The sequence below is a fragment of the Eriocheir sinensis genome, chromosome 59 (genome assembly GCF_024679095.1).
Source record: "Eriocheir sinensis breed Jianghai 21 chromosome 59, ASM2467909v1, whole genome shotgun sequence".
Lineage (NCBI taxonomy): Eukaryota > Metazoa > Arthropoda > Malacostraca > Decapoda > Varunidae > Eriocheir > Eriocheir sinensis.
Window position 1 is genome coordinate 102,501 of NC_066567.1, and position 12,500 is coordinate 115,000.

At 46.1% G+C, this 12,500-nt stretch overlaps 1 protein-coding gene across 1 annotated transcript in view; it reads left to right on the top strand.

Moving 5' to 3' along the window:
* LOC126985207 (mucin-5AC-like) overlaps positions 1–12,500 on the top strand; it is a 28,293-nt gene that overhangs the window by 13,554 nt on the left and 2,239 nt on the right. The window contains exons 3-14 of the mRNA XM_050839782.1: positions 2,382–2,474; positions 4,019–4,080; positions 4,517–4,588; positions 5,564–5,692; positions 6,849–6,914; positions 7,539–7,733; positions 8,195–8,381; positions 8,717–8,857; positions 9,280–9,391; positions 10,810–11,068; positions 11,238–11,866; positions 12,468–12,500. The exon at positions 12,468–12,500 is cut by the window's right edge and continues 2,239 nt beyond it. Coding sequence (XP_050695739.1) covers positions 2,382–2,474; positions 4,019–4,080; positions 4,517–4,588; positions 5,564–5,692; positions 6,849–6,914; positions 7,539–7,733; positions 8,195–8,381; positions 8,717–8,857; positions 9,280–9,391; positions 10,810–11,068; positions 11,238–11,866; positions 12,468–12,500 — 1,978 coding nt within the window. The remainder of the gene's footprint in view (positions 1–2,381; positions 2,475–4,018; positions 4,081–4,516; positions 4,589–5,563; positions 5,693–6,848; positions 6,915–7,538; positions 7,734–8,194; positions 8,382–8,716; positions 8,858–9,279; positions 9,392–10,809; positions 11,069–11,237; positions 11,867–12,467) is intronic.

Below are 12,500 nucleotides of genomic sequence, written 5' to 3' on the forward strand. Positions count from 1 at the left end.
TTGCATTTGTCAACATTAAAGACATTGGTCTTTGTGAGGGCATCTCCACAGGTCATTGATATATATGATAAAGAGGATGGGAATCGGAAGGAGGAGGAGGAGGAGGAGGAGCAGAAAGAAGAGGAAAGATGGAGGGAGGAGATTAGAAAGAGAGAGAACAAAAAAGAGAGAGAGAGAGAGAGAGAGAGAGAGAGAGAGAGAGAGAGAGAGTGGAAGTGGAGGGAAAGTAAGGATCTGCTGGGTATCTATCCTTCCCTCCTCCTCCTCCTCCTCTTCCTCCTCTTCCTCCTCCTCTTCCTGCCCACTTTCTTCCTACGAGAGCCGGAGGGAGAGCAGGATTTGAAACTTGCACACACACACACACACACACACACACACACACACACACACACACACACACACACACACACACACACACACACACACACACACACACACACACACACACATAAATACGCACACGCAGTACATGTACGTAAATGAATGACACACGTACATAGCAACACACACAGACACACACACACACATACACACGCACATATATAAATACGCACACACAGAAAGGCTTAATTCACGCACGTAAATGGATGAGAAACGTACATAGCTAGACACACACACACACACACACACACACACACACACATATATACACATAAACGCACATACACACACACGCACATATAAATACGCACACACAGTAAGGTTTAATTCATGTACGTAAATGAATGAGACACGTACATAGCAACACACACACACACACATATAAATACGCACACACAGTAAGGCTTAATTCATGTACGTAAATGGATGAGAAACGTACATAGCTACACACACACACACACACACACACACACACACACACACACAAGTAAACTCCTTCCATTACCTTGTGTGTGCTTGTGATTATTAGAGAGAGAGAGAGAGAGAGAGAGAGAGAGAGAGAGAGACATATTTCTTTCTTTCCGTTAAATACCTCTGAGAGACGCCCACACACACACACACACACACACACACACACACACACACACACACTTTCTTTTCTCCTTCCTTCCTTGGGTCAAATGTGGGTCACTGCCCGTGTGTGTGTGTGTGTGTGTGTGTGTGTGTGTGTGTGTGTGTGTGAGAGAGAGAGAGAGAGAGAGAGAGAGAGAGAGAGAGAGAGAGAGAGAGAGAGAGATCATATACTTTCTCGTACTTTCTTCGGATTCCTCCTCCTCCTCCTCCTCCTCCTCTCATTCTTGTCCATTCATCATTGACACATTCTTCTTCTGCAATCTTCTTCTTCTTCTTCTTTTCTTCTTCTTCTTCTTCTTCTTCTGGAATCTTCTTCTTCTCCGTCTTCTTCTACTTCATCCATTTATCAATAAGTCTTCCTTCTTTCCTTCCTCTTCCTCCTCCTCCTCCTCCTCCTCCTCCTCCTCCTTTCCCTCATTTTTTTGCCATTTATTACCATCTTTTTTTCTTCATCTCCACCTCCTCCTCTTCCTCCTCCTCCTCCTCCTCCTCTTCCGTTACGCAGACGACAGCATTTTCCAAACTCCTCCAAATCTTGTTACACACACACACACACACACACACACACACATACACGTATTATGTGTGTATGGCGGAAAGAGAGGAAGGAATGTCTCTCTCTCTCTCTCTCTCTCTCTCTCTCTCTCTCTCTCTCTCTCTCTCTCTCTCTCTCTCTCTCTCTCTCTCTCTCTCTCTTTATTGCAAGGAGAAAATTTTGTTCCCACCGGTCCAGTTTCTCTCTCTCTCTCTCTCTCTCTCTCTCTCTCTCTCTCTCTCTGATACTAGTTTTTGCGTCATTGACTACCTACGCCTTTTGTTTAGAGAGGAGGAGGAGGAGGAGGAGGAGGAGATCACTAAGACTAATTTGTGGTCTCTCTCTCTCTCTCTCTCTCTCTCTCTCTCTCTCTCTCTCTCTCTCTCTCTCTCTCTCTCTCTCTCTCTCTCTCTCTCTCTAGACGAGAGAGAGATACACTGAGAGAGAGAGAGAGAGAGAGAGAGAGAGAGTGAGTTGCATTGCGGAAGGGAAGGGATACACACACCGAGAGAGAAATAAAGGAAGTCATAAACAGAGAGAGAGAGAGAGGGAGATAGAGAAAATTAATGTTTGGCTGGGGAGCAATTTGAAGGGTGGCGAGAGAGAGAGAGAGAGAGAGAGAGAGAGAGAGAGAGAGAGAGAGAGAGAGAGAATAATATCAAAAGTTGTAACCTGCATCACCATATCCCTTTCTTACTAAATCTCTCTCTCTCTCTCTCTCTCTCTCTCTCTCTCTCTCTCTCTCTCTCTCTCTCTCTCTCTCTCTCTCTCTCTCTCTCTCTCTCTCTCTCTCTTCTCTCTCTCACCTCTCTCTCTCTCTCCTCTTCCTCAGGGGCGATGTCGGCAAGCAAGATCTACCTCGATGCGCTCACCAAGGTTGCAAGACACTCTCAACAGGGGACGTGGGGTGGTTCTTCTGACGTGGGTAAGTGTAGTAGTAGTAGTAGTAGTAGTAGTAGTAGTAGTAGTGGTAACAGTAGTGGTGGTAGTAGTAGTAGTAATAGTAGTAGTAGTAGTGAATGTAAGATCTGGAATTCGTATATAACTTGTAACGAAAGTTTTGTGAATATTATTGCTTGTAGTAGTAGTAGTAGTAGTAGTAGTAGTAGTAGTAGTAGTAGTAGTAGTTGTTGTTGTAGTAGTGGTAACAGTAGTAGTAGTAGTAGTAGTAGTGAATGTAAGATCTGGAATTCGTATGTAACTTGAAACGAAAATTTGTGTGAATGTTAGTGCTTGTAATAATAGTAGTAGTAGTAGTAGTAGTAGTAGTAGTAGTAGTAGTAGTAGTAGTAGTAGTAGTAGTAGTAGTAGTAGTAGTAGTAGTAGTAGTAGTAGTGAATGTAAGATCTGGAATTCGTATGTAACTTGAAACGAAAATTTGTGTGAATGTTAGTGCTTGTAATTGTAGTAGTAGTAGTAGTAGTAGTAGTAGTAGTAGTAGTAGAGAGAGAGAGAGAGAGAGAGAGAGAAAAAAAAAACTCTAAAAATATAGACACTAGAAATGGTTTTAAAATTTGAGAGAGAAAGAAATTAAAAAAAAGAGCAAAGCGAAGTAAATCTTGTTATGTCGGTAGGTTCATCAGAGAGAGAGAGAGAATTACAGGTAAGCCCGTCAAGCTTCACCTCACCTAGATAATAATTACCTGGTGACACAGATGACCAAATTACCTCCCCTCTCCCTCCCGCCTCCCTCCTCCCTCCCCTCTATAATACCTCCCCCTCCTTACCTCCTCTTTCTCTCCCTTCTTTCCTCCTCTTTCTCTCCTTTCTCTCCCTCTTTTTTTGTTTCACTGGTTTTCATTTTTGGCATATTTCTATTGTTTGTTTCTCTCTCTCTCTCTCTCTCTCTCTCTCTCTCTCTCTCTCTCTCTCTCTCTCTCTCTCTCTCTCTCTCTCTCTCTCTCTCTCCTCCTTTCTCTCCATTCCTCCACCTAAGCATCTTCTGACCACCTGTTGGATGCTGCGTCTCTCCCTCCCTCTCTCTCTAATGATGCTGGATGTGGTCTGCTCCTAAGTACAGGTTACATTACTGGCATCTCTCTAATTATAGTTATTAGTGAGACTATTACTATTATTATTGTTATTATTATTATTATTGCTATTATTATCATTAGTGTTCGTCTTAGATGTGTATGTGTGTGTGTGTGTGTGTGTGTGTGTGTGCGTGAGGGTAGGTTACTGTGTCATGGCCTGGTTTCATAATGTTAGTTAGTTAGTTTGTTGGTTAGTGGGCGGGATTCGAACTTGGGTCCCCCCAGAACACCGCGGCGGCCTTACACTAACCACTCAACCACCCCCTCCTTTACTATTACTACACAAACTCCTACAACAACAAAGACAATGTGTTTTTTTAGGGGGTGTCCTGAGGGGTCTCCTAGACAGCCCGGCCCCGTTGTATAGTGGAGCGGTCGGATTTTATTTATAGTGACTGTCGTGGTGCGCTAACGTGTGCCTCTTGTGTCTTCGCAGGGATGTGTCTCATGCAGATGGTCGATGTCTATAAGGAAGTCCAGTCACAGCAGATGAATATTGTAAGTTTTTTTTGTCTATCTATCTATTTATCTATCTATCTATCTATATTTATTCATCTCTGTTCTTCTCCCTGTTTCCTTCTATACTCTACTTTTCCCTCCTTCTCTCTCTCTCTCTCTCTCTCTCTCTCTCTCTCTCTCTCTCTCTCTCTCTCTCTCTCTCTCTCTCTCTCTCTCTCTCTCTCTCTTCATCTTTAGCTCTCTCTCTCTCTACCCATCTATCTATGTATCTATCTATCTATCTATCTGTCTATCTATATTTTTCCATCTCTCTTCCATCTCCCTGTTTCCTTCTCTCCTCTACTTTTCTCTCCTTCCTTCTCTCCCTCTCTTTTCTTCTTTTTCTCTCTCTCTTTATCTATCTATCTATCTCTATCTATCTATCTATCTATATAAGTTAATCAAGATTCTCTTACTTCTTTTTCTCCTCCCTCAGCTGAAGGCGTTCTACGTGGACCTCCTCGTCCCTCTGGAGACCAACCTGGACAAGGACACAAAGGTTCTGCAGGTAAGGCCATTGATTAGTGAGCCTCAGGTGGAGCGTGTAGTAGTAGTAGTAGTAGTAGTAGTAGTAGTAGTAGTAGTAGTAGTAGTAGTAGTAGTAGTAGTAGTAGTAGTAGTAGTAGTAGTAGTAGTAGTAATGGTAGAGCTGTTTCTCGTAATAATTGTAGTGGTATCTTATTTTATGTGTGCCCTATAGCGCTTGTGAGCCTCAGGTGGTGTATGTAGAAGTAGTAATAACAGTAGTAGTAGTAGTAGTAGTAGTAATGGTAGAGTTCTTTCTTGTCATAACTGCAGTGGTATTTTATTTTACGTGTGGTCTATGACGCTGGTAGACTTTAATGACATATAGGTCCTGTTAGGCGGCCCCATTCCGTTATTAGTGGCGCAGGCAAGTGTTTATAGTGGCGCCATTCTTGCTTGGCTCATGCTGCCCCCCGGACCTCCACTTCATCCTCGAGAGAGAGTTGATAGGTTAACAGCCGGTCACCAGGGCAGCACGTGGGTTGTCTTGGGCCACTCGGCGGTGACTTAACACTGTCAGCTTATGGCGGCAGGCGGGACTCCAACCCACGTCCTCCAAGACACAGCACCCGCACACTAGCCACTCAGCCACCGCCTCCCTCCTTTTCATGGCTTAATCTAGTAATTGCAATATTTATTTTTAGTTTTTTCTTACCTATGTTTCTTACTTGTTTATTTCTGCGTCTGTTATTTTTTCTTATCATTTTATTTGTTTTGTTTTGATCACGTTTTAATCATGTTTGTTCTTTTCTCCTCCTTCTCCACCTCCTCCTCCTCCTCCTCCTTCTTCTTCTCCTCCTCTTCCTCCTCCTCCTCTTGCTCCTCTTCCTAATCTTCCTCCTCCTCCTCCTCCTCCTGCTCCTCCTATTCCTCCTCCTCCTCCTCCTTCTCCTCTTGCTCCTCTTCCTCCTCCTCCTCCTCCTCCTCCTCCTCCTCCTCCTCCTCCTCCCACGAGCAGGCCGAGCAGAAGAAGTTCGTGTCCACCCACAAGACCAAGCTGGAGACGTACACGAAGGCGGCGTCGCACCTCAAGAAACACAAGAAGAAGAACAGGGCCAACAAGGGAGCCATGGACAAGGAGATTAAGGTGAGGGAAGGGAGGGAAGGAAGGGAGATAAAGATGATAGAGGGAGGGAGGGAGGAGAGGGAGAGGGAGAGAAAGAAAGGATGAAAAAAACACAAAGCCAAAAAGGGAGCCATGGACAAGGAGATCAAGGTGAGGGAAGGGAGGGAAGGGAGAGAAAGGAGGGAGATAAAGATGATAGAGGGAGGAAGGGAGGAGAGAGAGAGGGAGAGAAAGAAAGGATGAAAAAAAACACACATTAGCATCAGAAATATTGGGTGATTGAAATGAGGTAAGGAAAGGGAGGGAGAGAAAAGGGAGAAAGAGGGAGGAAGGGAGGAGAGAGAGGGAGAGAAAGAAAGGATGAAAAAAAAAAAACATTAGCATCAGAAATATTGGGTGATTGAAATGAGGTGAGGAAAGGGAGGGAGAGAAAAGGGAGAGAAAGGGGAGAAAGGGGGGAAGAAGGGAGAAAGAGAGATAGAGAGAAGAGAAACGATGAAGAAAAAAATATATATTCGCACCAGAAATTTTGGGTGATTGAAATGAGGTAAGGAAAGGGAGAGAGGGAGGGAGGAGGAGAAGGGAGAGAAAGGAGAGAAAGAAAAGAGAGAGAAAACATGGCAAAAAAGGTAGTTGATTCAGAAATATTAAACAATTAGAAGAGAGAAAAAAAGAGGATGAGAGAGAGAGAGAGAGAGAGAGAGAGAGAGAGAGAGAGAGAGAGAGAGCTGATATTCGAACCATGCCCTGGAGAGAGAGAGCCATATGAGAGACTAGACCAGAGAGAGAGCGTGATATTGGTAACACTGAATGACTGGAAATGACAATATGAGAGAGAGAGAGAGAGAGAGAGAGAGAGAGAGAGAGATTGGTAACACTGAATGACTGGAAATGACAATTATGAGAGAGAGAGAGAGAGAGAGAGAGTCAAGGGCAAGAAGAAGCCGTTATTTTCATCTCCTTACCTGCAAGTATGTCTCATCCACTTACTCTCTCTCTCTCTCTCTCTCTCTCTCTCTCTCTCTCATATTTCATCATCTTCCTCCTTTTTTCTTCATTTTTCCATCTTTTTTTCTCTATCTATCTATCTATCTATCTGTCTATGCATCTATCTATCTAACTATCTATCTATCTATCTATCTGTGTAATAGCTATGTAATTTTTTTTTCTTCCTTAGCAATATCAAGCCGTCGAGGAGGAAAGACTTAAATTGGAAGGATTTGTTGAGTCGAGCCTTCAGAATGTAAGTAGGCCTATTATTATTATTATTATTATTATTATTATTATTATTATTATTATTATTATTATTATTATTATTATTATTATTATTATTATTATTATTATTATTATTATTATTATTATTATTATTATTATTATTATTACTATTATTATTATTATTATTACTATTATTATTATTGTTATTGTTGTTGTTGTTGGTGTGTGTGTGTGTGTGTGTGTGTGTGTGTATAAGTTATGTGTGTAAGTATTTTTATTTCTCAGGGAAGCCTTTCGTGTGTGTGTGTGTGTGTGTGTGTGTGTGTGTGTGTGTGTGTTACGAAAGGCGAAAAAAAAAATACAGGTAAGAGATGTAATTACTCTCTCTCTCTCTCTCTCTCTCTCTCTCTCTCTCTCTCTCTCTCTCTCTCTCTCTCTCTCTCTCTCTCTCTCTCTCTCTCTCTCTCTATCCTTCTCTTTCTCGTTTCTCTCCTCTTCCCAATCCTCCTTCTTAACCAGTCTTGCAGTTCTCAAGTTTTAAGAACCTTAAGTTTTTATATCCTTAAGTTCTCCCTTTGTCAAGTTCTCAATCGTTTCCTCAAGTTATTATATCCTCAAGTTCTCCCTTCGTCAAGTTCTCAATCGCTTCCAGGCCGTGACGCAAGAGAGACGGCGGTACGGGTTTATCCTTGAGCGCCAGTGTTCCCTCGCCAAGCACTACCTCGCCTACCACAGCCGCGGGTCCTCCCTGCTCACCCACGCCCTCGACAACTGGCAGGACGTGGCCAAGACTCGCGAGGCCCTTCCTGAACGACTCCTGGCCATGCTCCCCTCCGCCAGGCCAAGGGTAAGGGCGTGAGAGCCTTATGTTATGGGCCTTAGTGTGTTCTGACCTTGTGCACTCTGTTTGGTTATGGGTAAGGGAGTTTGAGCCTTGTATTGTGGGTTGAGTCTCCTTGTCTTCCTGTAGTTCCCTCTCCTTAACTTAAACTCCCTCCCAAGACTCCCTAAGACTCACTCCCTTCTCCCACTCCCTCAGGACGAAGGCATCTACCCCACGCCTCTCTGTCCTGTAAAACCTCAAACTCCATCCCTTTCCTTCCCTTTCCATCCCTCAGACTCCCTTCTGAGACTCCCTAAGACTCACTCCCTTCTCCTACTCCCTCAGGAGGAAGACATCTATTTACTCCACGCCTCTCTGTCCTGTAAAACCTCAAACTCGGCCCCTTTCCCTTCCTTTCCTTCCCTTTCCATCCCTCAGACTCCCTCTCAAGACTCCCTCCACTCACTCCTCTCCCACTCCCTCAGGACGAAGGCATCTACTCCACCCCGCTCTGCCTTGAGGAGGACGCAATGTCTATCAGCTCGCAGGTCCGGAAGGCTCGCTCGATGGACGCCTCCTGCCTGGACCTGAGCACGGCCGACGAGGAACCGCCGTCCAGACCCTTGACGCGTGCCCGATCGGAGTTCAACCTTGACCACAACAGATTCACGCGTGGGTATTGAGGTGGAGGGAGGGAGAGAGGGTGGGAGGAGGGACTTGGCGAGGAAAGGGAGATCAGAAAAGTGGAGAGGAAGGAAGGGAGGGAGAGAGAAAGGAGGGTGACAGGGAGGAAAGGAGAGAGAAAGGGAGATGATTTGGAGGAAAGGAAGAGATGAAAGGGAGGAAGAGAGGGAGATAAAGGAAGGCGAGAGAGAGAGAGAGAGAGAGAGAGAGAGAGAGAGAGAGAAGTAAATAATGAAGATACGAAACTATTAAAGAAAATGTACTTAAACTAATCCCCTCTTCCTCCTCCTCCTCCTCCTCCTCCTCCTCCTCCTCCTCAACAGCTGACCACACTGTCCTTCGTCGGTCCATGGCCATCCCTGAGGACGTGGGTCGGCGGGCCATGGCCAGAGCGCTCTACCCTTATCTACCAAGCGGCGACAACCAACTCTCCTTCACTGAAATGGACCTGATAGCCCTCATAGGTTGGTTGATGGCGGTGGTGGTGGTGGTGGTAGTGGTGGTTGTGGTGGTGGTGGTGGTGGTGGTGGTGATTGTGGTGTTTTCTCTTTCTCTCTCTCTTTCTTTCTTTCTGTCTCTCTTTCTCTTTTTATTTCTCTCTTTTTATTTCTCTCTCTCTCTCTCTCTCTCTCTCTCTCTCTCTCTCTCTCTCTCTCTCTCTCTCTCTCTCTCTCTCTCTCTCTCTCTCTCTCTCTCTCTCTCTCTCTCTCTCTCTCTCTCTCTCTTTTTACAGACTCCTATCCTTCGGTTCTCTTCCCATCTCTTCCTCCTCCTCCTCTTCTGCCTCCTCTTCCTCCTCTCTCTCTGCATCACTAAAGGGCCTGGGTATCTATATAAACCCCGCCTCAATCTATGTAAATCATCACCCGTGGCTCTTACTTCCCAGGGGAGAAGAACAAGGGTTGGCAGTACGGGGAAAACCTGAGAACCCAGAGGTGTGGATGGTTCCCTGTGGCCTATACGGAGCTGCTTCAAGAGGAGGACGATTCTGCCCTGGGGTGAGTGAGTGCGCGAGTGTGTGTGTGTGTGTGTGTGTGTGTGTGTGTGTGTGTGTGTGAATGGAGAAGCCTATATCTTTATGTGTGTATATGGGAAGGAAGGAGCCTATATCTATGTGTGTGTGTGTGTGTGTGTGTGTGTGTGTGTGTGTGTGTATATGGGAAGGGAGGAGCGTATATCTATGTGTGTGTGTGTGTGTGTGTGTGTGTGTGTGTGTATGGGAAGGAAGGAGCCTATATCTGTGTGTGTGTGTATTTGTGTCTATCTCTCAATCTATCTATCTATCTAATTAGTCTTTATATAGGTAAGAAATCACATGTTTTTCTGTAATGTAGCGGAAGGGGATTTTTTATAGTGTTGCCGCGTGTTCCCTAGTGTTCTACGTAAGGGGCGGGGCTAGTTTGTTGTGCTGTAGTGTTGCGGGGTAAGGTATTGTAGGGATAGTGTTGTAGTGTTGCTGTAGTAGTAGTCTTAAGGTATTTTGTGTTGTTGTTGATTTTGTTGTTGTGATTGTATTGCTAATTCTTGCCATCTTTTGTATTCCCTTCCCTTCCCTTCCCTTCCCTTCCCTGCCCTTCCTTTTCACTTCCCTTTGCTTCCTTTCCTTTCCCTTCCCTTCCCTTCTCTTCCTTTCCCTTCCCTTCCTTCCTTCTTTCCTTCCTTCCTTCCTTTCTCTTCCCTTCACTTCCATTCCCTTCCCTTCCTTTCCTTCCCTCCTTTCCTTCCTTCCTTCCTTCCTTCTCTCCTTCCTTCCCTTCCTTCCGTTCCGTCCTTCCCTTCCTTCCCTTCCTCCCTTCCTTTCCTTTCCCTTCCCTTCCCTTCCTTTCCCTTCCCTTCCCTTCCCTTCCCTTCCCTTCTCTCCTTTCCCTTCCCTTCTCTCCTTTCCCTTCCCTTCCCTTCCGTTCCGTTCCCTTCCCTTCCCTTTCCCTTCCCTTCCCTTCGTTTCTCTGCCCTTCTCTTCCTCCTCCTCCTCCTCCTCCTCCTCCTCCTCTTTTTCCTTCCCTTCTATATCTTCTCTTTATCCTCTTCCTTCCTCTCTCTCATTATTTCCTCTCTGCATCCTCCTCCTCCTCCTCCTCCTCCTCTTCTTCCTTTCCTCTTCTGTCTCCTCTTTCCCTTCTGCTTCCTCCTCTTCAATCTCTTCCTCCTCTTCCTCCTCTTCCTTCCTTTTTGCTGTCTCTTCCTCCCTTCCTTGCATTATTGTCTTCTTCCTGCCTTCTCCTCCTCCTCCTCCTCCTCTTCTTCTTCCTTTCCTCTTCTGTCTACTCTTTCCTTTCTGCTTCTTCCTCTTCCTCCTCTCCCTCCCTTCTTTACTGCCTCTTCCTCCCTTCCTTGCATTCTTATCTTCTTCCTGCCTCCTCCTCCTCCTCCTCCTCCTCCTCCTCCTTTTCCTCCTCCTCCTCCTCCTCCTCCGTAGGTTCCTGAGTCTTCAACACACACGGGCCCGCAGTAGCGTAGGAGACCCATCCTGCCCCGGCCCTTCCTCCCTCCCCGCTAACATTGAGTACAGGGGGGCGGAGAATTCAGGCCCCCCCCTCCACGCCCCCCCTCTCCACGCCCCCCTCGCCTCCTCCTCCTCCACCTCCTCCTCCTCCGCCGCCCTCCACCACCCTCCTCCTCACCGCCCCCCGCGAGGTCATCAAAAGCATAGATCGGCCAGCGCTGGAGTTGTACAGGTAATATACGTGTGTGTGTGTGTGTGTGTGTGTGTGTGTGTGTGTGTGTGTGTGTGTGTGTGTGTTACTTTTTCTTGTTTTTGTATTTGTTTTTTCATTACTTTTTTCATGACCACATTTTTTATCTCCACTTTTTTCATCATCATCACTTTTTGTTCCACCTCCACAGTTCCGAGCCGCAAGTCCCACCACCTCCACCACCCATGCCAGTTCCACCTCCACTTCTGCCGCGGCCCTTCCACCACCAGCTCAACTCCACCAACAACAACAACTCCACCACCAGTCCTATCTTCGTTCTACCTCCACTTCCCAACCACCACCGCCACAACACCTAGTCTCCTCCTCCTCCTTGGACACCCTCCGCTCCGCCTCCTCCTCCTCCTCCACCACCACCAACAACACCGTCCTCTTCAACCACCATCAGCACCCTCAACACCACTACCACCAACACCAGCCAAAAGTTCCCGCCCCGACGTTGAAGAAGTCCCCAAGTTTCCACGGTACCCACAAACCCTCCACTTCCTCCACCTCCTCCTCCTCCACTGCGATCACGATTTCGAACCCTGGTCCTCCACTTTCAACGTCGACTCGCTCCTACACGACGCCAGCATCCACCTCCTGCACCTCCTCCTCCACCTCCTCCTCGTCCCATGTCTCCCGCCTCCACAAGAGAGGGAGTGGCAGCTGCTCCTTCCACTCCAGCGATGATAGTGGATTCAGCAACGAAAGTGGAACGGGAAGTCACCGCCCACCTGCCAACCCCGAAGTGGATTACTCGGATGACGACAACTCCAGCGGGTGAGTGGATGAGTGGATGAGTGGATGAGTGAGGGAGAAAGTGGATGAGAGAGAGAAAGAAAGAGAGGAAAAGAGAGAGAGGAAAGAAATTAATGTGTGTGTGTGTGTGTGTGTGTGTGTGTGTCCCTTACTCAGTTCCTCAAGTTACTGTTTGTGCGTGCGTTTGTGTGTTCTGCATCTCTATGACTAACTTAACCAATCCATTAGTGTCATATTACCACTGTGTGTTTGTTTGTTTGTTTGTTTGTTTTAATGCATTTGACCCTTAAGTTAACGTCGTTTAATTCTCTACATTAATTTCCTTCAGCATCAAATTTTTCATGTGACAATTTTTTCTGCGCGATTTTAAGTTTTTTTTTTTAGCTCATGTGCACCAATTTTAGCCCCTGTGTACGTGTATGTGCGTGTAGCTTTGAGTTATGTACGTTTCTGATTGACATGCTCCCCCTCTCAAGCTCCCTGTGTGCGTGCATGTGCATGCGTGTGTTTGTGTATGTGTTTTAAGTTATGTACGTTTTTGTTAGCCCTCTCAAGCTCCCTATCCGTTCATGTGCGTGTGTGTGTACGTGTTTTAAGTTGTGTACGTCTTTTGTCCCTTCAGAAGTGAGCTCCACCCTTGCAGAAACAGCCTCAG